This window comes from Lithohypha guttulata (assembly GCF_036872675.1).
Source record: "Lithohypha guttulata strain CCFEE 5908 chromosome Unknown scaffold_1, whole genome shotgun sequence".
NCBI lineage: Eukaryota > Fungi > Ascomycota > Eurotiomycetes > Chaetothyriales > Trichomeriaceae > Lithohypha > Lithohypha guttulata.
The window spans coordinates 785,585-811,617 of record NW_027042750.1 but is presented as its reverse complement, the minus strand read 5'-3'; the positions used below and the strand labels follow the sequence as shown (position 1 = coordinate 811,617).

General features: G+C 49.5%; 10 protein-coding genes across 10 annotated transcripts; 8 read left to right on the top strand and 2 right to left on the bottom strand.

Moving 5' to 3' along the window:
- Positions 1–1,201: 1,201 nt before the first annotated feature.
- LTR64_000297 (uncharacterized protein) lies at positions 1,202–2,506 on the top strand (the record flags this gene model as incomplete). The annotated part of the gene is made up of 1 exon (XM_064894682.1): positions 1,202–2,506. One exon carries the CDS (start codon positions 1,202–1,204, stop codon positions 2,504–2,506), a length of 1,305 nt encoding a protein of 434 aa, XP_064757369.1.
- A 603-nt stretch (positions 2,507–3,109) lies between these two features.
- LTR64_000296 (uncharacterized protein) lies at positions 3,110–4,549 on the top strand (the record flags this gene model as incomplete). The annotated part of the gene is made up of 1 exon (XM_064894681.1): positions 3,110–4,549. The coding sequence occupies one exon, from the start codon at positions 3,110–3,112 to the stop codon at positions 4,547–4,549; it is 1,440 nt and encodes a 479-aa protein (XP_064757368.1).
- A 95-nt stretch (positions 4,550–4,644) lies between these two features.
- Positions 4,645–5,433, bottom strand: TFS1 (carboxypeptidase Y inhibitor; the record flags this gene model as incomplete). Its single annotated transcript, XM_064894680.1, has 1 exon — positions 4,645–5,433. The coding sequence occupies one exon, from the start codon at positions 5,431–5,433 to the stop codon at positions 4,645–4,647; it is 789 nt and encodes a 262-aa protein (XP_064757367.1).
- Positions 5,434–5,834: 401 nt separating this feature from the next.
- On the top strand, positions 5,835–8,279 carry DNM1 (Dynamin-related GTPase protein; the record flags this gene model as incomplete). Its single annotated transcript, XM_064894679.1, has 2 exons — positions 5,835–7,916; positions 7,965–8,279. 2 exons carry the CDS (start codon positions 5,835–5,837, stop codon positions 8,277–8,279), a joined length of 2,397 nt encoding a protein of 798 aa, XP_064757366.1.
- A 465-nt stretch (positions 8,280–8,744) lies between these two features.
- LTR64_000293 (uncharacterized protein) lies at positions 8,745–10,013 on the top strand (the record flags this gene model as incomplete). Its single annotated transcript, XM_064894678.1, has 1 exon — positions 8,745–10,013. The coding sequence occupies one exon, from the start codon at positions 8,745–8,747 to the stop codon at positions 10,011–10,013; it is 1,269 nt and encodes a 422-aa protein (XP_064757365.1).
- A 1,438-nt stretch (positions 10,014–11,451) lies between these two features.
- Positions 11,452–12,634, top strand: LTR64_000292 (uncharacterized protein; the record flags this gene model as incomplete). The annotated part of the gene is made up of 2 exons (XM_064894677.1): positions 11,452–11,486; positions 11,533–12,634. The coding sequence occupies 2 exons, from the start codon at positions 11,452–11,454 to the stop codon at positions 12,632–12,634; spliced, it is 1,137 nt and encodes a 378-aa protein (XP_064757364.1).
- Positions 12,635–13,123: 489 nt separating this feature from the next.
- On the bottom strand, positions 13,124–14,847 carry NAG4 (Synaptic vesicle transporter SVOP; the record flags this gene model as incomplete). Its single annotated transcript, XM_064894676.1, has 2 exons — positions 13,124–14,052; positions 14,112–14,847. The coding sequence occupies 2 exons, from the start codon at positions 14,845–14,847 to the stop codon at positions 13,124–13,126; spliced, it is 1,665 nt and encodes a 554-aa protein (XP_064757363.1).
- Positions 14,848–16,028: 1,181 nt separating this feature from the next.
- LTR64_000290 (uncharacterized protein) lies at positions 16,029–16,667 on the top strand (the record flags this gene model as incomplete). The annotated part of the gene is made up of 1 exon (XM_064894675.1): positions 16,029–16,667. One exon carries the CDS (start codon positions 16,029–16,031, stop codon positions 16,665–16,667), a length of 639 nt encoding a protein of 212 aa, XP_064757362.1.
- Positions 16,668–17,718: 1,051 nt separating this feature from the next.
- Positions 17,719–20,925, top strand: TEF3 (translational elongation factor EF-1 alpha; the record flags this gene model as incomplete). Its single annotated transcript, XM_064894674.1, is given in 2 exon segments — positions 17,719–19,657; positions 19,670–20,925. The coding sequence occupies 2 exon segments, from the start codon at positions 17,719–17,721 to the stop codon at positions 20,923–20,925; spliced, it is 3,195 nt and encodes a 1,064-aa protein (XP_064757361.1).
- Positions 20,926–23,748: 2,823 nt separating this feature from the next.
- LTR64_000288 (uncharacterized protein) lies at positions 23,749–25,751 on the top strand (the record flags this gene model as incomplete). Its single annotated transcript, XM_064894673.1, has 2 exons — positions 23,749–23,764; positions 23,911–25,751. 2 exons carry the CDS (start codon positions 23,749–23,751, stop codon positions 25,749–25,751), a joined length of 1,857 nt encoding a protein of 618 aa, XP_064757360.1.
- Positions 25,752–26,033: the final 282 nt, after the last annotated feature.

Here is a 26,033-nt window from a genome sequence, read left to right as displayed (position 1 = left end):
CAGCCTTCAGGAGGTTCTCCGTCCAGCATATCATCGTGGTCAGGCTGCGTGAGGATGTTGGTGGTCCGCGCGAACGTCGACAGTGTTTACAGTTTCACGACGAGATAGTTACCCTGTTCAGCAGCATGCAGTGGAACGGCTGCTGAGAAAAGAAAAGGGTCGTAGTCTACAACATATGAATCACTTGTTGTGCGACCTGTACAAGTATTCTGTTTGTGACCGGACAGTAGAAATAGCATACGGCTACATCCTTGCTTTGTACAAAGTTTAGTATGTACTTCCGGTACTGTACAAGCTTTTGTGTTTGCGAGCACAACACTCTTGCACGAATCCACGACAAACCTCCCGTTGGGCCTGATCAGCAGCAGAAGCAGGATCAAAAGTAAGTTCTGGACAAGACGCGAACTCACAAAAGGACTCTTTGCATTGCGAGCAGCTGTAAGGACGATATATGATAGCTTCTCTCTGCTGAAGACAATCCCCAAATGATTGACGCAGTTCTGCAGCTCATGCGGAGACATTACCACATGGTTCAAAGTCGAACGTCGAACGTGGCAGGCGCAGACTAATATTGTGTTGCACCTTTCACTTTTCGGTTTAGCACATCTACTTGGCCTGTCAAAGCTCAACATCTGGAAGCGAGGCTCCAAAGGCTTTTGACATCAAACTTTCAAGTAGCTCCATTCTGACTTCTTGGTACAATCTGGACACTTTCTTGGTGGGCGCCAAAGGTGGCTCAGAAGCATGGACATCTCCTTGCACCCAATCAATGAGCTCTTACAGAATTGAATCAACGCATGCATTTCGCATCGAATCGACTCGTTCTTGCCTTCTTCATTCACTTCACTGGCATACGAGTACCAAGTTCGTCCACGCAAGTTAATAATCTGCAGCCGTCCTAATCATTGCTGATTGCCTAACCCCTAACGGAAGACGTCTTGCTTTTCTGAAACGACGAGAATCTGTTGCATGTCTTTTGCTCCCTTGCCCGAAGATTCGCATGCAATAATGTCATTCTTATGCCCAAACACCAGATTCTGTCTCTACTAAGTAACTTGCCATAACTTAAATATATTGGGTACACGCTGGGAGGCGTGGCGAGTACCTTTTGCCACACTGGTGTCCCGAACCACACTCGTCGTGATAGTCATCCACAATACGCACCTTGGTCGAGTCAGTATTCATTGTCTCGAGCGCCAAAATGACAACACCATCAAACCGAAGAAGCAGTAACCTTCAACCTGCTAGGGTACCAAAACTGGCTTATCGCAAACCACTCTCCGAGGATGAGGCCGCGAAGCATGAAGAGCGCCTTGATGATCAACTCCGTCAGCAAGACTCAAAACAAACCACAGCAGCCCGCTCGAATTCGACATGGGAATCAGTGAACAAACCTAGTGTTTTACCCAGTTCTAGTACGATGTCAAAGAAGAAGAACTCGATCTTTGGTGGCTTGTTCGTCAAGGAGCCTACCATAATGGCACTGGCTGCTGTAGAGGCCGATCTGAAAGCCAAGCACGGTGCTGCCACTCCTCAGAAGGTGCCTCATGTTAGCTCAAGGAAAATGCCCGAGCATGTTCCCAAAGTCAACAGCAAGTGGGACGGAGTGCCTGAAGCTGTCAAACTCCGTGAGCAGGAGGAAAAACAGCGACGACGGACGAGTCAACGAAGTTCAGTACTCTCTTCACAACCTGTTCGGTTTCCCAGCGAGGACGATGTCGCGTCGGGCGTCTGCCGCGTGCAACCAGCTACGACGACGTCTGGCTCAGATACAACAAGTCAGGTTGGTTCTAATGGCTATGGGAGACCAGAGTCCTTCTGCAGCAGTGTATCAGCAGACTCTACCGAGAAGCGCACTCGACCTCCACCATCCGTGCACGCGCAGTCTTTGAGATCCCCTTCTGGATCAAGCCTGCCAGAAATTACCTCGTTCTTTCCTCATCATCAACAGGAGCACGGTCCTACACTATCTGTACCACAGCAGCCGCAGAGTTTGAAGGGGGCAAGCGTCCACTCAACAGTAGTAAGCCAACATTCACAGCCAGATAGTGTTCAATCAAGGTATCATGGTAATCTTGTCGAGGTTGTCCCTGAGCATAGCTCTTCCCCAGTCACAACACCAACGAGCGAACCGCCAGCAACTCCATGTGATGATTCGTCAGAACCTGATAAAGCTATAGTATATCGAGTAAAACGCTCGAGTCGCATCAACCCGATTGATGGGTTCTTGGCTGGAGAAGCACAACCTTTCGAGATCAAGGACGACAATAACACGTCTCATGTAAAATCCGATTTGCCTCTTCGACAATACCAACAAGCTCGTATAGGTCGTGTGGAGACTGATATTGCGAAAAGACCTGATACCTCGAGAGATAGGCTAGGGTTGAGAGCTAGTATGATTGTCAACACCGAGGCCGTACCATGGGAGATTCAAGACCCCCATGCCGATGGTCCTCGATCACCTGGGTCTGCATCGAAAGGTCGTTTCATCCCCAAATTTCGGTGAGCAAGTTGGGGTTGAAGACGCGAGGGTAGCGTAAGGTCGTGTTATTTAGCGAGCATGGCGTTCGGTGTTGCGTGTTTGGCGCTATGTAAGAATTATGTGCTACAAAGCTCAGGGATTGGACGAGACATGCCTATGACATTTTGAGACGGATATCGCAGATCACCGTTGAAGTAGGCAATTGTCACAGCGGTCACAGCGGTCACAGCGATCTGACCTATGTTTACATATGATCTTGTTGTATGCTTGATCGAGCAAACAGTACTGTCTGTGCTGTTACATCGCCACAGATATTGCCCAGGCTTCGAACAAGCATCTGTCCTGCGTAATGTGCGGTCTCGAATATGCCGAGCCTGCTTCCAAGACTAACCGGTCCAAAAAGGCATCTTTGGGGCTGGCCTCGACTCAGTGGACCATTGACCATCGTGCTTGGCAAAGGAATGCATCTTCATCAAGGCTGTGTAAAGTCGTAAGCAAATCAATGAATTAAAGACGAACATATTAAATTTAGGTCGTGAAGGTTTGATGATAAGAAGGAAGAAGCAGTCGCAGATCCAACAACAATGTTGATGCTCCTTGAATGAAAAGCGAAAATTCTGCGGCAGGATGCCCTTTCCCTTCGTTCTATCTACAACATCGCAACTATCGTTCCAACAAAACTTCACCTCTTCAACCCATCCATCGTTGCCTTCGACAGCCAGTTCGCAGCGCAATCTGCTCAGGTCCACACTCAAAGCGCACAAGAGATTAGCCAGTGGCGATCAAGCAGCCAATCTCAGCGATGTGCTGTTAGCACTAGACTCGTACTTGAAATACATATGCACCCTCAATCTCTCACTCAGCGGCACCATCGTCAACGACGAAGACGTCGATCTAGCCTTGACGAGAGAGGTAGAGGTCGAATGGCGCCCAACGTTGTCCTCAACACCAATACCAGGTCGAGAAGCAGATCGTGTACGAGGCCAGGGGCTCGACTATGAGTTCTTCTTCGTCCACCAGACGTACGCGGTAGTACAGAACCTTTTCGCGCGACAAGCACTTCTTGGTATATATGCGTCGTCCTCACCTACAACCGAGCAGAGACTTGGCCTGATACAGACAGCTATACGACACGTCAAAACCGCGGCTAGCATACATGCTTTTCTTGTGCATCATGCGAATACGGGTGACGGACCACCGGAACTTCCTGCTGCGGCAGCTGATGTCTCAATATCCGTTCAATCTGCGCTACATCGGCTTGCGCAAGCAGAGCTGAATCTTCTTGGCGCTTTCAAGGACGACCCTTACCCTGCCGTTCTTGCACAATCTCGGAACGAACAGGATCGGGAATGGATGATCAAAGCGCCCGATATACCAAAAACACGTGCACAAGTACTGTCGCGGCTCTGTCTAGGTGCCTCAGAGCACGCGACAGCTGCTGGTGCCATCCTAAAGGCCGAAAGACGTGTATCGAAAGACTTGATCGAGTATACCGACAACCTCAGGAGAACAGCTCGAGCTCGCGCATGCCGCTTCCAAGCCATTAGTGCCGACACTGGCGGCGAAATTGGAAAAGGCATCGCCTGGATATACGCGGGCCTCAGCGAACTAGGTCTCGAAATCAGTGTCAAAGAAGGTAGCAGCAAGACAGGCAGCTTGAGCAAATTGAAAGCATCGTGGAACGAGAGAAAAGAAGACAGAAGAATAGGAAAAGGAAGTGCGCGATGGGGCTCAGATGCAGGGAAGGCGGAAGAAGCGCGTATACTGGAGTATTTGGAAAAGAAGCTTGTCAGATCGAATGACAATGTGCATTTTCAGACGGTACCTGAATACAAGCCGTTACTTGCTATGCTACCTAGTGGCATGAATATGCCTGTTGGTGACGAGCAGTGGAAGCCTCCGGTGCTCAGCGAGGATGAGTTGGTGCAAATGAGAGCCCCACCTGATTACGATGCGATGGAACAGGACAGCTCGGATGAAGATAGGAACGACGCTCAATTCAAGGCTGAGAAGCCTGCTGGAGCTTTTCCAGGGACTGATGCGGAGTACAAGATCTCGTACTACTGATATAATATTCCTCATCGTCCGCAACGTTCTCTGGACATACAGCAAATACCAGCTTGAGAGTTTCAAAAGACCTCTATGACATTGGGCCACCACATTTACTGCTTCTTGTGTTGAGCCAGGAAAAAATTCGCTCCAACGACTGTCAAGTTATTCTCCTTCGCCCAGTCTCTCACACCATGTCTTTCCTTACCATAGCCCCAGTGAGGTCTCTCTTTCGGAGCATGCAGGTTTGATGCATCACCTTCCAGCAGAACAAAAACATAGCGATGAGGACCAGTCTTCTTTGGCGGGCCTGGTGGCTGGTATGCCTCAAGCTCACCTGCCTTTTTCTCGAGTTGCGCTGGGTCCATCGATTCCGTTCGAGCCACCGAGTCTAAGAGGTCATCCCAAGACTTGCTTGAATCTGGCCAGTCGACTTCCGTGCTACCGATTGGAGTAGTCAAGTTTGTCATGATCCAGTGACACATTTCGCTCTTGACCGGGTGCTCGTACGAGAGAGCGTCAGGATCCGTTAGGATGAGGGTGAATGTCAGGTTGTTCTCGCTGGGTCGGTCACCATACGAAGGAGGTCCGCTAATAGGGTGAAAAGTGAAGGTAGGACGCTTGGCCACGGCCTTGACCGGAATGTCATTACCGAGGAGGACTCGTTCGTGGTCCTTATGGTAGGCGATGTCTAGATAGTAGGTAGGCTCAAAATCGTCGAGGACTTGAGTGATGATCTGGTGTTGTAGCAGGACGTCTCGAATGGTTGACGAGAAGTGGAGGTGGTCGTTGATTGAGGCTCCGGGTTGCTGTGCAAGAAGCTCCTGTTGGTGCTCTGGAAGGACGTTAGGATATGCTAATGCGAAGCTATATGTGATCCAGTTGATCAGCGCTCGATACATCGTAGCGGGCAAGGTTTCATGAGTCGTGTATAAGAGCGTCTCTCAAACAGACAGGTCGAGTGCTACTTATCCTGCTGGCTCATGGATTTGATACAACGAAGAGATGAGGTATGACCACAACTGGCTCCCCCCAGATCTCGAATGTAGCGGCTATCAGGAACGAGTGCAAGCCTTGACATCATGTGCGAGCCTAGCTCCCGGTGCGGCCAAAACATCCAAGAACCTAAATCTTCGCGTTCAATCAAGTTTACTCAACAATCCCAAGCTTGCGAATCTGAAGTCGCAAGCACTTGTACGACAATTACCGTCTGATCGCCTATTATACATCGTGAATTGGTCTCGCGTCCTGCTTCTCACGAGCTCATCGCCGTCGATACCTCCCTTCCAGGCCTCTTCCCAACATGACGACTCTGGGAGAGGACCTGCTAAAGACCGTTAACAAGCTCCAGGACCTTGTCTTCAACACTATCGGCAATGACTCCCTCGACCTTCCTCAGATAGTCGTCGTTGGATCGCAGTCCTCCGGTAAATCCTCTGTGCTCGAAAATATCGTTGGGAGAGACTTTCTCCCTCGAGGAAGCGGCATTGTTACACGTCGACCTTTAATATTACAACTTATCAATATCCCGCCCGAAGATGAGGACGAGTACATGAACGGCGAGGCCGCCATTCCACACACAGCCGCTAGTGTTGCGGAGCATGCAGAATGGGCAGAATTCCATCACATCCCAGGTCGAAAATTCCGAGACTTCAACCAAGTCCGGGCAGAAATCGAGAACGAGACGGCAAGAATCGCTGGCAACAACAAGGGAATCAACAGACAGCCCATCAACTTGAAGATCTACTCTCCTCACGTGCTCAATCTGACCTTGGTAGATCTGCCAGGCTTGACAAAAGTGCCTATCGGCGACCAGCCTGTCGACATTGAAAAACAAACGCGCACTTTGATCAGCGAGTACATTGCGAAACCGAACAGTATCATCCTAGCCGTATCTCCTGCCAATGTCGACCTCGTCAACTCGGAAGCTCTGAAACTGGCTCGATATGTTGATCCACAAGGAAGAAGGACCATTGGTGTCCTAACAAAGCTCGATTTGATGGACCATGGCACAAATGCGCTCGACATTCTGTCGGGTCGGGTCTATCCTCTGAGGTTGGGCTTCATAGGTGTGGTCAATCGATCACAGCAAGATATTCAGACGCACAAGCCCATGTCCGAGTCCCTGAAGGCTGAAGCCGACTTCTTCAGGCACCATCCGGCTTATAGAAATATCGCGACTCGTTGCGGAACACCATATCTGGCTAAGACGTTGAACACTACACTCATGGCACATATTCGAGACCGCCTGCCCGACATTAAGGCCCGACTTAATACATTGATGGGTCAAACACAGCAAGAGCTTGCGAGCTATGGGAGCAAACAGTTCAGCGGAAAGGAGCATCGAGGTTCGCTAATATTACAGCTTATGACCAGATTCGCAACCTCCTTCATATCCTCAATCGACGGAACCTCGTCCGAAATCTCGACTAAAGAACTATGCGGAGGAGCAAGAATATACTATATTTTCAACTCCGTGTTTGGAAACTCGTTGGAGACCATTGATCCTACACACAATCTTTCTGTACAGGACATCCGCACTGCGATACGAAACTCGACAGGTCCGCGCCCGAGTCTGTTCGTTCCGGAACTCGCATTTGACCTGTTAGTGAAGCCACAAATCAAATTGCTGGAGATTCCTGGTCAGAGATGTGTGGAGTTGGTTTATGAAGAGCTGATCAAAATCTGCCACACCTGCGGCTCGCAAGAGTTGTCTCGCTTTCCACGACTACAAGGAAAACTGATTGAAGTGGTGTCGGATTTGCTACGAGAACGCTTGGGCCCTGCCTCGTCATATGTCGAGTCCCTTATCGCCATCCAGAGAGCGTATATCAACACAAATCATCCTAACTTCCTTGGCGCTGCCGCCGCCATGTCCTCAGTCATACAGAGCAAGAACGAGAAGGAGAAACAATTAGCACTTGCCGAGGAACGAAGAAGAAAGGATACACAAAGAAGGAAGCAGCTAGGTGTCAACGGTACAGCAACACCAGATGACGACGATCCGCCTGAGGAAGAGAGGCCACAGACGGTTCCGATCCGCAGCTCTGCCGCCAAACCAACCAGAAGCATGTCGCCGGCTGTTGGTCGTATCAGGGAGAACGGTCAATCTTTCAGCCAATCAGGGTCAGCCCGAGACTCGTTCTTGAATTATTTCTTCGGTAAAGATGGTGTAGGCCCAAGCCAGGGGCCTCTTCCACAAGCAACAAACATGGCTCCTCGTCATGTTAGCCATCACATCGAGCCGAGCATATCTCAAAGCATACGTCGACCTGACACGAGCAGCATGCTTGGATCTCCACGATCAGCAGTCGCACCATTGCCTACGTTTGGCGGTGATGACCAATATCCGCTCTCAGACTATGGCGGCGACCTAAATCCATTTGTAAGTGAACACCAGTCTTAGTGTATGACAGAAGCTAACATTGCATAGCCCGACCACCCTGCAGAACCTGCTTTGACAGAGCGCGAAGCGCTAGAGACAGAGCTGATCAGACGACTTATCAGTTCTTACTTCAATATCGTGCGCGAAACAATCGCAGATCAAGTACCAAAAGCTATCATGCATCTCCTCGTCAACCATTCCAGAGACGAGGTCCAGAATCGACTGGTCAGTGAGCTATACAAAGAAGATCTTTTCGGAGAACTACTCTATGAAGATGACGGTATCAAGAAAGAAAGGGAGAAATGTGAGAAGCTCCTCGCAACTTACAAGGAAGCCGCGAAGATTGTCGGGGAAGTGCTATAAGATATGATCAGCATAAAAAATTCTTTTGTACTATTGTCTCATGAATTGCAGGCACGGCGGGATCTCTCCGTTGCATCCGGTTCAACAAGCACTAGGTGGGTGACAGGTTCGTATGTAAAGTATATCTATGCTCGTTCTGGTTATGAGCACATGGTGAATAGACCAGATGTCGAAAGTATGTGTGTGTTTGACTGAGCAGGTGATAGTGTCACTGCTGCTCCGCGTGATTTCAATTGCTTGGCGCTGATGTGTAAATATTGATTAGTGAGTGATAAGAGGAACGTGCCATTCGTTCACGATCAGTAAAGCGCAAACTCAAATACAGTACAGATTGACGCGAGATCTTCACCAGACTACGCTTATCCTGCTTCTCTGACAATCTACGAACGTGCGCCGGAAGGCACGTACTTCATCACGTGTCGTAGATCGCAATGTCAAGTGTAAATCTTCGCAGTATCATCCGAGATGGAAGCAAGCGAACAGTCCAGGCTGGAAGAGCTATATCGCGAAGCACTCGAGCGCAATGACGATGCAACGAGACGCCTGAGCACACTGTTGGGACAGGAAAATGAGCGTCCTCGAGGAACGCGCCTGCGTACTGCTGTCTCTAGGCAACAGAGGCTCGCGTCTCATCTCGAGATTGTTCGATCGAGCAATTACAACGACAACATCCAGATCTTGGCGAAATATAGCGAGCAAGTTGGAGCTGTCCCAGACCTGACGAATTTTCATGATGACTACGAGGCAGCAGCTTCGCACGCAGGACAACATGGTGTTGATGCAGACTCTCGAGCGTTCGAAAATGCTGCAATTAATGCCGAGATCGATGGTTTACTTCACACCACGAAGACTCTGACCTCAGATCTGGAGCTTGCTCTCATCAAAGCACGTCAACGTCTCAAGCATGAGAGAGCATTACTGGACAATATTCGTGGTCAGTATCAGTTGCAGCAACGAGATTCTTCGCCAAGTGGTACAGGAGCAATATCGAAGCTTCAAGCTCTTGAAGTTACGAGGTCGGAGCTTCAGGCATGGATCGCAGATAGCCTTGCAAAGTGCGAGCAGACACCAGATATGCCACCTGATGTGGACGTATCTGCACTGAGCGGCATGTCTCCAGCACGAGAATTATTACAGCAAGATCTCGAGGACAAATATGAAAGCTATGTCACTTCAAGGGCGCGCCTGTTAGGCGTGGTCAGAGCATTGAAAATGCCGCTTGAACCATTGACGTCGGGTGAGGCACAGGCTCATCAACGTGAATCGATGAAACACGATCGACCTGGTCCCGGACATAGGACAGCGAGCTCTGTCAGTGGACATGGTTTCATTCCAAGACCGTCGCTTTCAGGATTGCAGTACGAGGATTTGCAAAACTATTCTCTCGAGAAACTTTTGAATATGCACTCGATGCATTTTCAAGAATGTACTCAGAATCATGATTTCAGACTCTCGCAGCTACTCGGACTGCTAAACCACGAAAGCCACCTACTTCCAGCTCATACTGCACACGATCTCGAGGGCAGTGTCAACACCACAACGTACAATCACAAGCAAAGACAAGTCGATCAATTGCTCCGAGCATGGGCATCCTCTTCACACACAGCAAGTCGCGTCCTCAATCAGGGACTTGAACGTCATGTTGAGGCTGCGAAAGTTGCTTTGACAGGTGCTGACGACGTCGTCGAAGAGCTGGGTATTATGCATGAGATGAAAAGAGAGGTGCTTGGTTGAGCACGAACATACACTATCGCAACTACCGAATTGAGATCCGGGAGGCTTCTTCTCAACTTTTCGATATTGGACATTTACTCTAATGGCTTGCTGCTTGAAGAAGTAGCAGGAACACTATAACTAGCTTCACAGCCAAGGAGTTCTTCGTCGAAAAGGTCGTGCTTACACATATCAGTGAGCAGCAACACTTCTCAGAGGACGAAATAGAGGTGCCTGGTTCTTATCGCTTATCGTAAGCGAAGGTGCAACCCTATTGGGCTGCAAAGAATTAGGCCCGGCTTTTATTAAAGCATTCCTGACCAGACCTGGGGGGCCCTACAAGCCTGCCTCAGCCTCTTTGCTTGCGAAGCGGCCGGACCACGTTTATTGACGATCACATCGTTATAGTGACCTTTACAACGACATCTTCGCTGCACTACTGGGTCTCGAACTTCGCCCTGTCTGTCTACAAGGCATGTTTAGAGAATTATGAGCAGTCTTTCCGCTAAGCCACCGAATGGTCGAGCGAAGTCGTGTGTTGTATGCCGACAGTTCAAGCTCGCGTGCGATGCTCGCAAAACGGCTCCAGATCCATGCACGAGATGCGTGGCTAAGAGCCTGAAGTGCCGATTCGATCCACACTTCAAACGTATACCTACAAGAAAGCAGGTTGCTGGCTAGAACCCGTGCGTGAACCCTACTGACCTGTCCAGGCTCGCTCAGGAAGCAGTGGACGAGCTTCATACTCTCAGAGCCACACGTCATGGCAACTCCGTCGAGGACGGTCATTCACAGTTGATATCTGACAGCTTGAGTCCACCATCCTTACACAACTCGCGAGGCGCATCTGTCTCTTCGACTAGCTCGAATGGCCCTGCAACGAAGAGGCCAACATCAGAGAACTGGGTGGAGCTACGGGACAACGAAATTGTCCTTGATCACACCTTTCACGGCGTGAAATTGAGCGCGAGTAGGACGTTGAGACTCTTCGTTCAGTAAGTGGCACAATGAGGATGCTTCGTTCACACTGATTAGCCTCAGTTTCGGCAGGTACTATCAACCGCATGCTCGTTTCTTGCCTCAAGTCACATCGATAAACTCTTTAGCTCAGAAGTCTCCCTTGTTATTTTGCACAATTCTTGCAACAGCTGCCGAAAGACACGAGAACTATGATAGTCTGTACGAACAAATCTGCGGAGTTGTTGAGATTCTGCTTGGCGAGGTGCTACATATCGCTATTCAGAAGCTAGAAGTAGTGCATGCCCTGTTACTACTATGCTTATGGCCTATCCCCAAGCTGAGACATGCCTACGACCCGAGCTGGAATTATATCGGACTGGCGACTCAAGCCGCATCTTCGTTGCACTGCCATGACCCTGTTGAACGGGATCATATCACTTCCCACCATCGAGGTGCTTCAGACACTGCGCCTTTTGAACTGGAACCCTCGAACCAAGCAATGACTTGGCTGTATTGCTTCCAAATAGGCACTAGGTGAGCTCGTGCAACTGATAAAGTTGATTGAAATTGACCACTCCAGACTGAGTATGGCCTGTGGCCTGCCGTCCCCGTTGTGCTCCCTCCAGTACTCCAAAACGCTGAGACGAACGCAGCAACTTGCAGTCACCGTACTGAGCCCAGAAGAACGACTGCAGATCTCGATGCTCGAAACCTTGTCTTCAGCACAGACCCATCTTGACGCCATGGGCGATGTTCATTCACACTATTCAATGACCCGGAACTACGAGGCGAAACTAGAGTCTTTGAAAGAGTCCTCTCAGGAAAACTGGAGTTGGTCAACAGCTTTGGAAGTCCAGTACCAAAGCATAAAACTATTCATACTCAATATGACGTTCACTCAAGACATATCTTCAAATGATGGCCAAGCAATACTCTACCGAGACACAATCCTTCTAAAGTGTTTCGATATAGCATCGTCTCTTATCTCAACAGCGACTGGCATGAGCAACCAAGAAATCGCAGGTCATCATTACTGGGGTGGCATCCTCACATTCTACCCAAAGCATTACTTCGTCTCCTTGTTGTCAGCAGCATCGTCTCTTCTGTGGTTTCTCATTGCATATGGAGCAGCAACGCCAGTCCAGCAATCGATCGCGATCACTCGTATAACCGAGGCGCACAAGGTCTTCCAATCCTTTCCGGACCACCGAGACGCGGCACGAGCATGCATTACTGTCGAAATGGCTATGCAGGCAGTTCGGAACACGACTCCAGGTAACGCGAACCTGTTCATCAAGAACCGCCTCGGTGCATCAGTAAGCTTCGACGCCGCCTTCCGCGCCGCTCAACAACGCAATCGAGACCCTGCCGATGGGTTGACTAACCCTGCCGCGCAATGGATACGTGTCAATGAAGTTGAATCACGTAGATTACCATTAGCACCAGAGCAAAAGGTAACGACTCCAAAGCTGACTCAGGGCATGTCGGCCGCCGATGATGCGACGATGGGGATCTGGGACACCTGGAACACATACTCGAACGACTTTGGCCTGCTGAATGAGCCGTGGGTAGCAAGTGATACAGAATTTGCGATGTTGGACATTGGAAACAGTATGGCTATAGGTGGGAGTCAGTCGACACCGATGCCTGAGGTGAGCACAGGACGGGCAGTTCGCACGTAGAAGTATCTGCCTGCGTCGATCGAGCTACGGCAGCGTAAAGTTCAGATTCTCAATCCAAGACACAAGCCATGTCGAGAAATCAGCCTAAATCAACTAGCTGCTCAAAGGACTGTTTTTACATGATCTATCGGCCATGTAAGGCATTATTCCCCGCCAAAAACAGTAACAGAGAAATAAATTTGTGGCTTCACCCTCCATCGTGCTTCTCTATTGTGCCATGATAGCACACACACCAGATCCACACAAGGTCACACCTAACTGATCTATTAGCATTCTGCCATCAACCTCTGCACGTTGTTGATTATCAAGTCTCGAGAACTGCTCGGTTATCAAATTCTAGCACATGCTCCTCTTGGCGATCTGAGCCATCCTGTTTTACACGCCATCCCATCCAAATATTCTGACGCACAAACGAACTCATATCTTTATGATACCATTCCAACACAGTGTTACTCCTTCTCTTCAATCTTGCCTTTCTATCAACCTCTCCTACACCTTCTCAGCTCCCTGTACCGTAGTCTCGTCGTCGTCAGAAAAGGCAAACTTGCTGTATTTCCTGATCGCAGCACCCCTGAAGTAGAAGACATATGGAATGAGACAACACGCTAACGCAATAAATGCAAGCAGTGACGAAGCCCGCTGGTAGCCTAGAGTATTGTACATCTGTTCAGTGAACAGCACGGTACTCGCACCCCAGAAGCTTCGAATACATGTCTTTGCAGCCAGAGCGCTCGCAGCTTGGTGTTGGTAAGTGTCGACGAGATAGTTATTCGCGCTGTTGTATAGGAAGATGAACCCGAAACCAACGGGAAAGCCGCCCATCATTGGACCCCAGTAGGAAAGGGAGGGGTAAGACGTCCAGGCGAAGATGAAGAGGCCGACGGGGATGAACCAGCAGGAATACATCATTGGAATGAGTCGTGCCTCGGCAGGTGGTTTTCCGTTTGGCGCACGAGCGCAAAGACGTAGATAGTGTTTGTTGACGAAGGGGGCGCAGAAGGCTGATAGGATGACGCCGATCGCGAGAGGGATGAACATTAGACCTGTAGAACCACGTCCCCAGCCTTTGCCGGCTTGATAGACGACTGGATAGGCGACGAAGAACATGTACAGTAGGCCATACAGTACGGACATGTACAGGCTGATGAAGAGGACGATCGGCTCAAGGAACAGGAGCTGCAGAGGCCTGATGAGGAAGATTCTCAATCTGTCGGCGAAAGGTCTTGTGTCGAGTTCTTGTTCGGTCACGTATGATTGGACGCCTGTTTCCTTCCGGAGCTTTTGTGCTCGTTTTTTGAGCAAGGCGGGTGCGTATGTTTCGGGTACGGTTAATAGAAGTAGCAGCCAACAAACAGCGGCTAGAATGAGCTGGAGCCAGTATAGCCAACGCCAACCGCCGGCGTTGGCGAGGTAGCCACCTACCAGAGGTCCTAAGTGGTGTTAGTTGTGCCCGAAGTACGATGGTGTGGATATCTACCAATAGCAGGCCCAATGAAAGGTGCGGCACTAAAAGCTGCCATAGGAACAGCTCTCTCTTCGTTCCTCCAGAGATCTGCCAAAGTTCCGCCAACCAGTGTCATCGGTGCGGAAAAGGCGATACCGTCGATCAGGCGGCATACGATGAGGGTGCCGATGTTTTGTGCTACAGCACAAGGAATGATAAAGATGACTGCCAGGCCCAAGGTAATGACATATACAGGCTTCCTTCCAAATAGCTCTGAGCATGGGGCGAACACAAGTGGTCCGACGCCGAAGCCTATGACAAAGACAGTGATCGTGACGAGAGTGACTTCATGGGAGACATGAAATTCTTCTGCTGGTCCTTCCAGGTCAGCTGTGATGATGGAACTAGCCAAGGCCACAACGAAGCATGTAAGTGCTACAACCATAGTGCAGTACCACTTGTAAGCTTTGGACCAGTTCTTGGGGTTCTCAGGATCTTCGATTTTGAATGTGACCAGTTCATGTTCCTCTTCTTTGCCTGTTATACGTGATATGGTTCGTTTGGGTATAATTCCTGCTGCTGTCTCTTCTGTGAATTCTGTCATGTCTGCAGTGTCATTCAGGGTACCGTAGGGTAGATCGAGGACCTCAGCAGCATCTTGAGTGGGACGTGATTCATATCGATCTAGTGTTCGTCTTGTGGGTATGGTGTCGAGTGTGCTCAATCTCTCCAGAGGCTCCTGTCTGCGTGAAGTCGTGCGCTCGGCCATGGTGTCGGTCTGGATGGGATGCGACTTTGAGTGCTTCGCTCAAGGGTAATGCAGAGCTGGTCTGATATGTCAGACAAGGATGGTCTTAGCAAGTCCACCATCTGCGACAACGTGCAAAGCACGAAGTCTTTATATCTGCCTCACATTTCTGTCTCGGCTTGCCCACCGGAGGTGAATCGCAACATCGGTGACCATGTTCGGACAGCAGACCCACGACAGCAAAGACTCATGACAGCAGCGGTGGAAACTCCATCCGTGGGAGAACTGCAAGGTACTGCAAGTAGCATGAAAGTTTTGCAAACGCGTGCACGTTCACCATGTGCTTATCAAAAAAAGATAGGTCAGATATCCGTGAGCCAATTGTTCCTGAAACACAGCCCAAAATACCGCCATGAGCGGCAAACGGCAAGGCTCGAGGTCGACAAAAACATGCGACGTGCTCTCCTTATTGACAACTTCGCGTCACTAGTGTGATCTCAAGCTCATGGTTGAAGCCTCAAAAGATCTGTGGGCTCCAAATGCCGAACTATGTCCGCAGGAATTTGAAGTGCTAGAGGTTAGGGTTGTACAAGTGGATAGATCAGAGCCAAGAAGAGTCCAATTCTCGTTTTGAGATGAATAAGGAGACGGCGTTCTCTCCAGGCGTAATTCTCATTCCTTCTGAGAGTACTTGTAGAGGTGTAAAAGGCCACTGCCAGTCGTTGTTGACTACGTCCAACGGATCGTCGAACAAGCATCCCATCACAACAAGCTTGGTATGTCAGGATGAGACAAGGCACAAATATGTATGCTTAAAGGTCGCATACTCTCACCAAACAGGTCTCACCAGGCTTTGCACAGAGGGCAATCATACACACTGGCGGGAAACAGACGAGCTCGGCACTCGATTGCTGCAGCAACCTGGGGCCGGATAATGAGCGAACACGAGGCAAATAACAGAATTGCTGGCTGACGAACCGGTCGGCATCAAAAGTCCCGGATCTGTCTTTGGTCATGCAGAGTGAAGTCATCCCGGAAACGCCGCATGCTCTTCAAAGAGACGACCAGTGCTTAGTAAGTGTATATCCTCGATGATTACAATTCAGATAGAGGTCCCAAGGCCCTACGTGTTCACCTTGCATTGAAAACGATGGTGGGTATCCAGATTATACAAAGTGGATTTTGCATTCGACCACACAAATATGAGCAACTACTACGGGAACGATTATGCTCGTGAGCCAAACAGGCAGTACTACGGTACCCCTCAACAGGACCACAGCAACTACCCTTCCTATCAGCCACCGCGTGACGATGGCTACAAGCACGATATGGCCATGGCTCGCTATGACGATGAAAGAGCTAGATATCATGACAATAGACCTTCACCTCGTGGATCATCTGACAGATATTATGATGACAGGCGTCCAGAATATGAAGAGCGGGACAGGCGCAAGAGCCGAAGTCAAAGTCGCCGAAGAAGCAGATCTTCTCGTAGGTCGCAAGGAGAACGTGGATTCTTTGGCAGTGAAGGCGACAAAGAGCACAGCAAGGGAAAAGACATTGGTGCAACATTGATAGGTGGAGCAGTAGGTGCATATGCAGGCCGTGAACTCGGTCATGGTGGTCTGGCTTCGACTATTGGTGCCGTTGCAGGTGCGTTCGCTGGCCACAAGCTAGAGAGACGCTATGAGAAGAACAAAGAGAAGCGCGAGGCTGGACAACAGTACGACTCATATGATCCAGGGCGGCGCAGCATCGACTACGAGGACAGCGATGATGGATATGGCGATCAAAGACGGCGCGACCATCACCATCGTCGTGACTCAGATAGGTGGAAGTAGTCGTCTCGGAGGAGTAAGTATGAGGAAGATGCAAGCGCTGTCTTCTCTGTTGTTCAGCAGTTTGTTATGTAGCACACTAGAATTGTAGTTTATACTTAATGAGATGTTCTTTCCAAGCCTTAATCATTGGAGGGCACGAAGACAACTGAACATATGACTGGTGAGTAAGCTGGTAAAATGTATGAAGAGTAATAGCCAAAGAGTACCACTCTACACGTCTCCCAAAACACGCTGATGGATTGGAGGTATCTCTGGGAGTCACTGCCAACCCGTGGCGAGAGACTCTATCCTTATCTCGATTATCGATAGCACCTCTGGAGCCCCACTCCCACACAGAATACTGAAGTTGCAGTTCAATAGAGATAGAAATGTTTTGAATATAGAAATTGAGCACGATAAGCATGGGTTGACTTACTGGAGTTAGTGCTGCTCGATAGTTTCATGTTACAGAGCATATACGCGGATTGGAATGTGCAGCCATGCGAAGCGGTGAACAGCTAGGGGCCGTATCAGAATCTAGATATTGCGCAGGACCATGAAGAGGAATGTGCTTGGTCCTCCCTGCAATCGTTCATAGTGACAAATATCAGCAAGCTCTATACAAACACTATGCTCGCAAAGATTTGCAGAGAAGCCCGCATTGAACGTGTTTACCGGCTCAAAAGAGTTTGGAAGAATCTGCATCGAATCTTCCAATTTTCATTTTCATTCTCGACACCAAGAGTGATACATATTGTTGGGGACTTTTACCCTTTCGGCATATTTGATTGGCTGGCGAATGCGCAAGGCCCCCACCGTCAATTAGTGCGCCTACCTTGAAAAAATATTTCCCTTGATAAACTGCGACTTCTCAAGTTCAATCTTTCTTGTCACACATTTTCCTCAACTTGAGTCGATATCCCTTCGCTACAACCACAAGAGGGTGCATCAAGTATCTACATTGGCTCTGTCACATTGTTAGAGCAGAGGGAAATATTGCCATATTTGATTTTTAACCAGTTTCATACACCCCTCCTCTGCCCTCTGGCGATAGATTAAACAATCCTCTAGCATGCCTGCTGCCGACATGGCATCCGTGCCTGCGACCTCTAGCAAGGAGACGAAGGAGTCGATCGCTCTTCTAGACGAACTCCTTAAGAACCTGTCTCTTGCTAAGACCGCTGATGAAGCCAAATCAGCAGGAACAAACGTGGCGAACCTACTCAATGGTCCAATAGAAGAGCAGGCTGTTCCACAACGTATGCTGGATACTTTCAAGAAACAGCTATCCAACAAGAAAGATGCCAATGCCCGAGAGCGAGCCCTCGACGGCATTCGATCGATCTCCGAGCACTCCACGGTCTCTCCTGCTGTCGAGCCATATCTCGTCGAACTCCTCCCTCTGACTCTTGCTGCCATTGGCGACAAGATGACACCAGTCAAGAATGCCGCGCAGGCCGCGTCACTCGCTATCGTAAAGGCCATAAATCCCAATGCCGTCAAGTCTACAGTTCCACATCTCTGCAAGTCGATAGAAACTGCTCAGAAGTGGCAAGAAAAGTATACTGCCTTGGAATGCATCGAGTCCATGGTTGCTTCTGCACCAACACAGCTCACTCGTCAAGTGGCTACCCTGCTTCCTACAATCTCTGCGGCCATGTGGGACACAAAGCCAGAAGTCAAGAAGAAGGCATACGCCTCAATGGAGCAGCTTTGCAAGCTCATTGAGAACAAGGATATCGAGAAGTTCATCCCAGAACTGATCAAGTGTATCGCCAAGCCAGAGAATGTCCCTGAGACTGTCCATTTGCTTGGTGCCACCACTTTCGTCACAGATGTCCACGAGCCTACCCTGGCTATCATGGTTCCTCTGCTTGAGCGAGGTTTGCCAGAGCGTGAGACTGCCATCAAGCGCAAGTCTGCTGTCATTGTCGACAACATGTGCAAGCTCGTCGAAGACCCAAACATTGTCGCTGCCTTCTTGCCAAAACTCATGCCAGCCCTGAAGAAGAACGAGGAGACAATCGCTGATCCCGAAGCTCGAGAGAAGACAAAGCAAGCTCTCGAGACCCTACGCAGAGTCGGTAATGTCGGTCCAAATGACAAGATCCCTGAGAAGTCGACCGCCAGCGAGATCTCCACTGTTGCTGCCCATCTCAAGTCGATCCTCGAGCAGAACCACAAGGGCAAGATTGCTTCCGCAGACACAGTCATTACATATGTCTCTGCCATCGCTGGTCAATTGATCGAGGAGAAGGCGAACGATGCTGCCGACTGGTCAACTAATGTTATCGAATACCTCAAGCCTCTTGTTGGTGAGACCGACGCACCATCTGTTTGCGATCAGCTTCGCAAAAAGGCCACTCCTGGCTTGGTCGAAGAAGAAGTACCAGAGCCAGACGAGGAGGAAGGTGTAGATCTTTGCAACTGCACTTTCAACTTGGCCTACGGCGCTAAGATTCTGCTGAACCAGACTCACTTGCGTCTAAAGCGTGGTCAACGCTACGGTCTGTTGGGTCCCAATGGATCTGGCAAGACCACTCTTATGCGTGCCATCAACAACGAACAAGTCGAGGGCTTCCCCAAACAGAGCGAAGTCAAGACTGTGTTCGTCGAGCACGATCTGGATGCCGCTGACACCGAGTTGACTGTCATGGAATGGACCCAGATGAAGCTGAAACAGGCCGACCTAGAAATCAACCGTGAGGAGATTGAAAGACAACTTATCGAGTTCGGTTTCCTGAAGGAACAGCTCGATGGGCCTATCACTGCGCTCTCTGGTGGTTGGAAGATGAAGCTGGCTCTTGCTCGTGCTGTCTTTGAGAATCCCGATATTTTGCTTCTTGACGAGCCTACCAATCACTTGGATGTCAAAAATGTTGCTTGGCTTGAGAATTACCTAAAGAACTCTCCTTGCACCTCGATCATCATTTCGCACGACTCGAAGTTCCTCAACAACGTTATTCAGCACGTCATTCACTACGAGCGCTTCAAGCTCAAGCGTTACAGAGGTAACTTATCAGAGTTCGCCAAGCGAAACCCAGCTGCTCGATCATACTTCGAGTTGGGTGCTCAAGAGCTCAGCTTCAAGTTCCCTGAACCTGGTTTCCTTGAGGGTGTCAAGACAAAGGCTAAGGCCATCGTTCGTGTCAACAAAATGTCGTTCCAGTATCCAGGATCATCCAAGCCACAGTTGACCGACATTACCTTCCAGGTTTCGCTGGGTTCTCGTATCGCTGTCATCGGACCTAATGGTGCAGGCAAGTCCACACTTGTGAACGTGCTGACTGGTGAGCTCATCCCAACCGGTGGTGAGGTTTACCAGCACGAGAACATCCGTATCGCCTACATTAAACAGCACGCTTTTGCTCACATTGATCACTTCTTGGACAAGACTCCATCGGAGTACATCCAATGGCGTTTCCAGACTGGCGAGGACCGAGAAACAATGGACCGAGCGAACAAGATTGTCACAGAAGACGACGAGAAGGCCATGGACAAGATCTATAAGATCGAAGGCTCTCAGCGTCGTGTCATTGGTATTCACTCTCGAAGAAAGTTCAAGAACTCGTACGAGTACGAGTGCTCCTTCGCTCTCGGTGAGAACGTTGGTCAGAAGAACGAGAAGTGGACACCTATGATGACTGCCGACAATGCCTGGATCCCTCGAAGTGAGATCATGGCATCCCACACCAAGATGGTTGCCGAAGTTGATCAGAAGGAGGCTCTCGCCTCTGGCCAGTTTCGACCACTTGTTCGAAAGGAGATTGAAGCTCACGGAGCCAACTTCGGCCTTGACGCTGAATTGATCTCCCACTCTCGTATGCGAGGTCTGTCAGGTGGTCAGCGTGTCAAGGTCGTTCTCGCCGCTTGCACGTGGCAGCGACCTCACTTGATCGTCCTTGATGAGCCTACCAACTATCTCGACAGAGACTCGCTTGGTGCTCTTTCCAACGCTCTGAAGGAGTTCGAAGGTGGTGTCGTCATCATCTCCCACAACGCCGAATTCACTGAGTCTCTGACCAGCGAGGTCTGGGCAGTCATGGATGGCAAGATGACACCTTCCGGCCACAACTGGGTGCAAGGTCAGGGTGCCGGTCCTCGTCTCGGTCCTAAGGACGGTGATGAGGAGGAAGACAAATTTGATGCCATGGGTAACAAGATTGAAGGTACCAAGAAGGCCAAGAAGCTGACTTCATCGGAACTGCGAAAGAAGAAGAAGGAGCGTATGGCGAGGCGCAAGAGAGGCGAGGAAGTCTTCTCGGATGAGGATGACTAGATGGTTTATACTGTTGTCCCTGTTCACGACCTCTACACTAGAGGAACGACTTCTTTTATGTTCTTACGAAAGCGTCATGGGTTCTGGAGTTACTCATTTCTTATGTCGAAGATCTTGAAAAGCATGCTGTGAAGGAAAAAATGGCGTCTGGTCGATCATACATTCTCTTTCGAAGCAAGCAGTCGTGGATGATGTTTTGCAGGGATGGACACTACTAGCCACGAATGACTTCGGGATACCCTATATAGATGATAGATCAATGATTGATGTTAGTACGGTCGTTGAAATGGCAAAACTGATCGAAACTAAAGTCCTTTTCAAAGATGTAGTCACCTAGCAGGATGTACATCCCCAGTGACCTCCGTGCCTGCGGATAACGCAGGGGGATTAACCTGCAAAGAGTTGCCTCTTAATCTCCCCTGTCGCGCGTTTCATTTCAGCCGATGGAGTTGTGGCGGCACGCTTGTCAAATCGACGAATCAAGTCCTTTCCTTTTCAGACGCAAACGTGGTCCTTTCTCCTGACTGTGATGTGATACACATTCCGCTTCGAGCACTTCTCACGTCAAGGTCATCGCCATGAACTCTTTCGGATCACCTTTGTGGATACGATTTGATCTTCAACCAGAGGCTAAGGACGCCTCGGCTCTCTAAGAGTTACTTGAACATCGAAATGTCTTACCACGCCCTAAGAGTACGATCACTGCTTCGCGCTACGAGTCAACATCAAGCTTGTGATGCAGACGAATTGACGTGGATTTGATCATTATGGAGTTCTGCTGAAAGCGCCGCCGATGTGAGTGGAAAGACGTGCAGACCTACTTCGATGTCCATCTCTTCCGTTGGCGCTGTTCTTCTTGAGGATGTTGACCCAGTATCGAGCCCAGTGTTCTCAATAACAGCCAATTTTGTGCGCAGCTTCGATCTTGTCCTCTACGATCAACAAGGCTTTCTTTGACACAATTTGCTCTTCAATACCTTCGTACGCATAGGTAATAAGTCCTCTGACAAAATGCGCGGGACCTATGCAGCCTTTCGCGCCGACCCAACACTCAACTTCAACAACTTCAACAACTTCAACCTAGACGAGAATCAGATGCCTATCAGCTCGCCAATAATCTCGAACTTCTCGCGCCCTATATCGATGCGTCGTGCCATGACTGAAGATGGCAGGCTCACCTTATCAACAGCTGAGTTCTCCCGGCCATCGTCCATGGCCTCCTCCAGGGGTCCCTCTACACCGAGTCAAGATATTAATCTTCAGGATTTCCTTGCTGGGCCAGCGATTGTGCCTGCTGATCAAGAGCCCAGCATTGGTGCTGAGATGGCCTCCTTCATGCATCGTCCTGGGAAGTCGCCCGAGCTGGATTTGCGCTTTAGCATGGAGAAATCCTTGAAACATTACAGCACAAGTAGCTCTGGAAGCAGTAACGCGAATGGTTTAAAGCGACCTTGTCCAGTACATGGCTACAGGCCAGTCTCAAGTCGCGCCAGTTCGTTTGTCGCCTTCCCTCCCACGATCAACCCCGATCGAAAAACGCCGCCGTCCCCACTGCGAGAATCGGTGCAGCCTGTATCGAAGTCACACATAGCCTCTCAAGTACTGCCTGGTCTCAATCAAGCAAGTCCCAAACGACCATGTCCCGTACACGGAAACAGGCCGATATCCAGCCGAAAGAGTTCGTTCATGCCGTCTCCCCTTACAATAGATACAAGACATGCAAGTATAGCGCTTCCTACAGCACTGAGTGCTACACGAGTCGAGGCTCCTGTACCTCTCACCCCAAGCATACCCAAAACAGAACAGCTATCATCTCAACACGTATCAAGAGACATAACTGAGTCCCCAGAACTTGATTTAAGATTCTCCTTCGAGAAAGAATTGACACCCATGGAGCCGAGAACACCCAAGGCTCCTTGCCCCGTGCATGGCGTAGCAAGGCCGCCATATCCCAATCGCAAGAGTTCATTAGGTCCCTTATCGCCTGCAGCATCGATAACAGACCTCAGCCTACTACCACCAAGGGACCTGACGTTCGAAACGCCCAGAACACCACCACTTCCCACATCGTTTTCCGAGTTTAAGGAAGCACAGACTCAGCGACAAGACGACAATATAGCGACTCAAACATCGATAGCTGAATCGTCATCACTGCCTTTCCTCTCGCAGGACCCGTTCGATAATGCGAAGGCGTCGGTAAGGCCGAAGAGTGCTGGAGTAGGAGCAGCTCCGGAAGATGACGGTGATCTTATCTTCGACAGGACAAACAAGCAGTATGCTCAGAGTGTAATGTCTAGTAAATCGAACAGGTCGATCAGAAAGGGGCTGTCAAAAGTAAGACGTATGCTGACGAGAGTGAAGAAGAACAGCTCTCAGTAGTGTAAAAATAGTCACTGTATACGAATGTCACGTTACTACGCCAATCGTTATTTTTACCGAACTTTTCCTTGAAGAGAATGCTCGAAATTGCTGCCTCAGGCGCTACACGAAACTTGGCACTGAAAGGCGAAAGAGGAGATTGCAAGCTCGCCGTCCACCCGGTGTTCTCGTCTCTCGCTCGTAAGGCATGGGACTATGTACTGTGTGATGGTTACAAGATACGCATTTCGAGGATTTGTTAATGTTAATATTCTCAAACGATGATCGCCAAGGCTTAGCACATTCTTAAGCCATTGGGAAGTAGCACGTTGATGCTCGGACAATATCCGTCAAATCTGTGGGCCTCCGCCTTACTGATGATTCGCTTGGCCATACACGACATATGGCCCCTGCACAGGTATCTGAAGTGAAGGCAAAGAAGAAAAGCGCATTTTCGTGCGAGCCATGTCGGCAGAGAAAGGTATTTCGTACTCGAGGTCATGCCTCTTGGTCACCAGCTAGATCCTAGCCATGATTGAAGCACAATTGTTGAAGCGCTGTAACATGCTGATACCCTCTTGCAGGTCAAATGTGGTGGTGAAAGGCCGCAATGTGGCCGTTGTACAGGTCGAGGAGATGAATGCGTCTACAAATTGTCACCGACATTGTCATACACTACCAAGCTTGAGAGACGTGTTGAGGAGCTCGAAGCTGCTCTTCGCAAAGCTCAAGTCTCAGCACAGGTAGTCCCAGCCCTTTCTCCGAGTGTATCTGTGACCTCCCCTACATCGTATACGGGAGAAGGAGGTTCGGCGGCATTCCGTGGGCTAGCGTTTGATGCTAGAGGAGCAGTCACTTTTCATGGGTCAACAAGTCTCTTCCAACTGCCTACAAGACCCGAAGAGACCAACACGATATTGCCAGTCAACGAACTACATCTTACGAAGGAGAGACTTGTGCAGAATGCTTGGGAACAGAGAAGTCTGGAGGTTCTTGCTGAAACCCCTCAACCATTTCAATTCCTCCTGTCGACTCACTGGTGCTGGATCCAACCACTTTTTAATTTCGTCTATCGACCTGCCTTCACGCGAGATATGCAGAGTATCGGACCTTATTACTCTCACACTCTCCTCAATGCATTGCTAGGACATTCCGTGAGATGGTGCAAACGCGAACCTGAAATCCGACATCTCCTTGAGCCTTATGAAGGTGGAGCGTTGTTTAAGCGACATGCTCGAACGCGTTTGTTTGAAGAAATCAGCACGGGCAATTGTAGCATACCCACGATACAGACCCTGCTTATCTTGAGCGCACAGGAATGCAGTGCAGGCAACAGAACGTCGGCCATATTGTACTGTCGGATGGCATTCAACTTGTTGGAGGAATTGGGTATCACTGTTGATGTACAAAGATATGGATCGGGCAATCTTCAATTGTCGGATGAAGACATTGAGATTAGACGTAGGCTCTTCTGGTCGTGCTATTTCTGGGACAAAATCATCAGTCTATATCTTGGACGATCACCAGCGTTATCGCACAGTCCAGTTTCGCCACCACAAGTCATCATGGATGACTCTGCGGAGGATGAGCTATGGTTACCCCATGGGGTGCAGTATCCTGAAGGACAGCAGTATCCCCCTACTCAAGCACATTCTATCTCATGCTTCACACAGATGTGCCGGCTCTCAGCGATATTCAACGAGATATTGCTGCATATGTACGATCCTCTGAACTCAAAGACCGAGCAGGAAATCGACGACTGTCTGATTCGTGAGGGCTTTGCCATGAGACAGTGGTGGCAGGACCTGCCTTCTTTTCTCAAGATTGAAGCGCAAGACCTGCCTCAATACGCACCTCCAAGTCACATTGTTACGCTCAATTGCTTGTTTCATACGTTCAAGATACTCCTATATCGACCGATGCTTTTCAAGCGGCCCGAATCATTACCGGAAGGAGATATGCCGAACCCAGCACATTTCAAGGAATGTCTCGGCTCAGCCTCTGCCATTGTGGCCGTATTCGACCTCTACTGTCGCACGTTCACATACAGTCGGGTAGTACTGTCCTTGGCATATAGTGTCTACACTGCCGCATCTATCTACCTACTACAAATACAAGCGTCGTCCGTCCGAGAAGACTATACCTTGGACTCGATGCGATTCTGTGTTCAAGCACTAGATCGCCTCAAAGCTTCGAGTCCTGTGATAGGCCAGGCCTTGCAGTTACTCCTTCGAGCTCTGGCAGATGCAGGTATTCAAGCTTCTGAAGTCCTTGAGTTGTCAAGTCAACCGGACGTACTGCTTAATCCAACCACAACAGACGTGCCAGTATCATCGCACCTGCCTCAAGCGCCAGCAGTATTTGATCCAGATGGAATTGACTTTACACCTGAAATGTTTGCAACCTTTTCGAATTTGGAGCCGATCACTGTTGCTGTGGGTGCTGGTGGAATTATCATGCCAACATGAATTGGGGGCCGTGCCAGTGTTGGCGGCACGGGTGGAGGCTAGTCGTTCACAGGCGTATTATCGAGGTTGGCCGAATCGTTGTATGAAAAGTGGTGTTTTGGCATCACATATGTACAGGCAAGTCAAATGCACAAGACCAAGTAGTAGTCACTCTGTACGAATTTCTGAATCTAAACAAATTTTTTTGAGGTACAACTAGTTGTGCTTGACCAGGGTACCGGTGATGCCAAATATCAGTGGAGGAGCCGCTTTTGAGAAGTCTTTCGACTATACTGGCTAAGC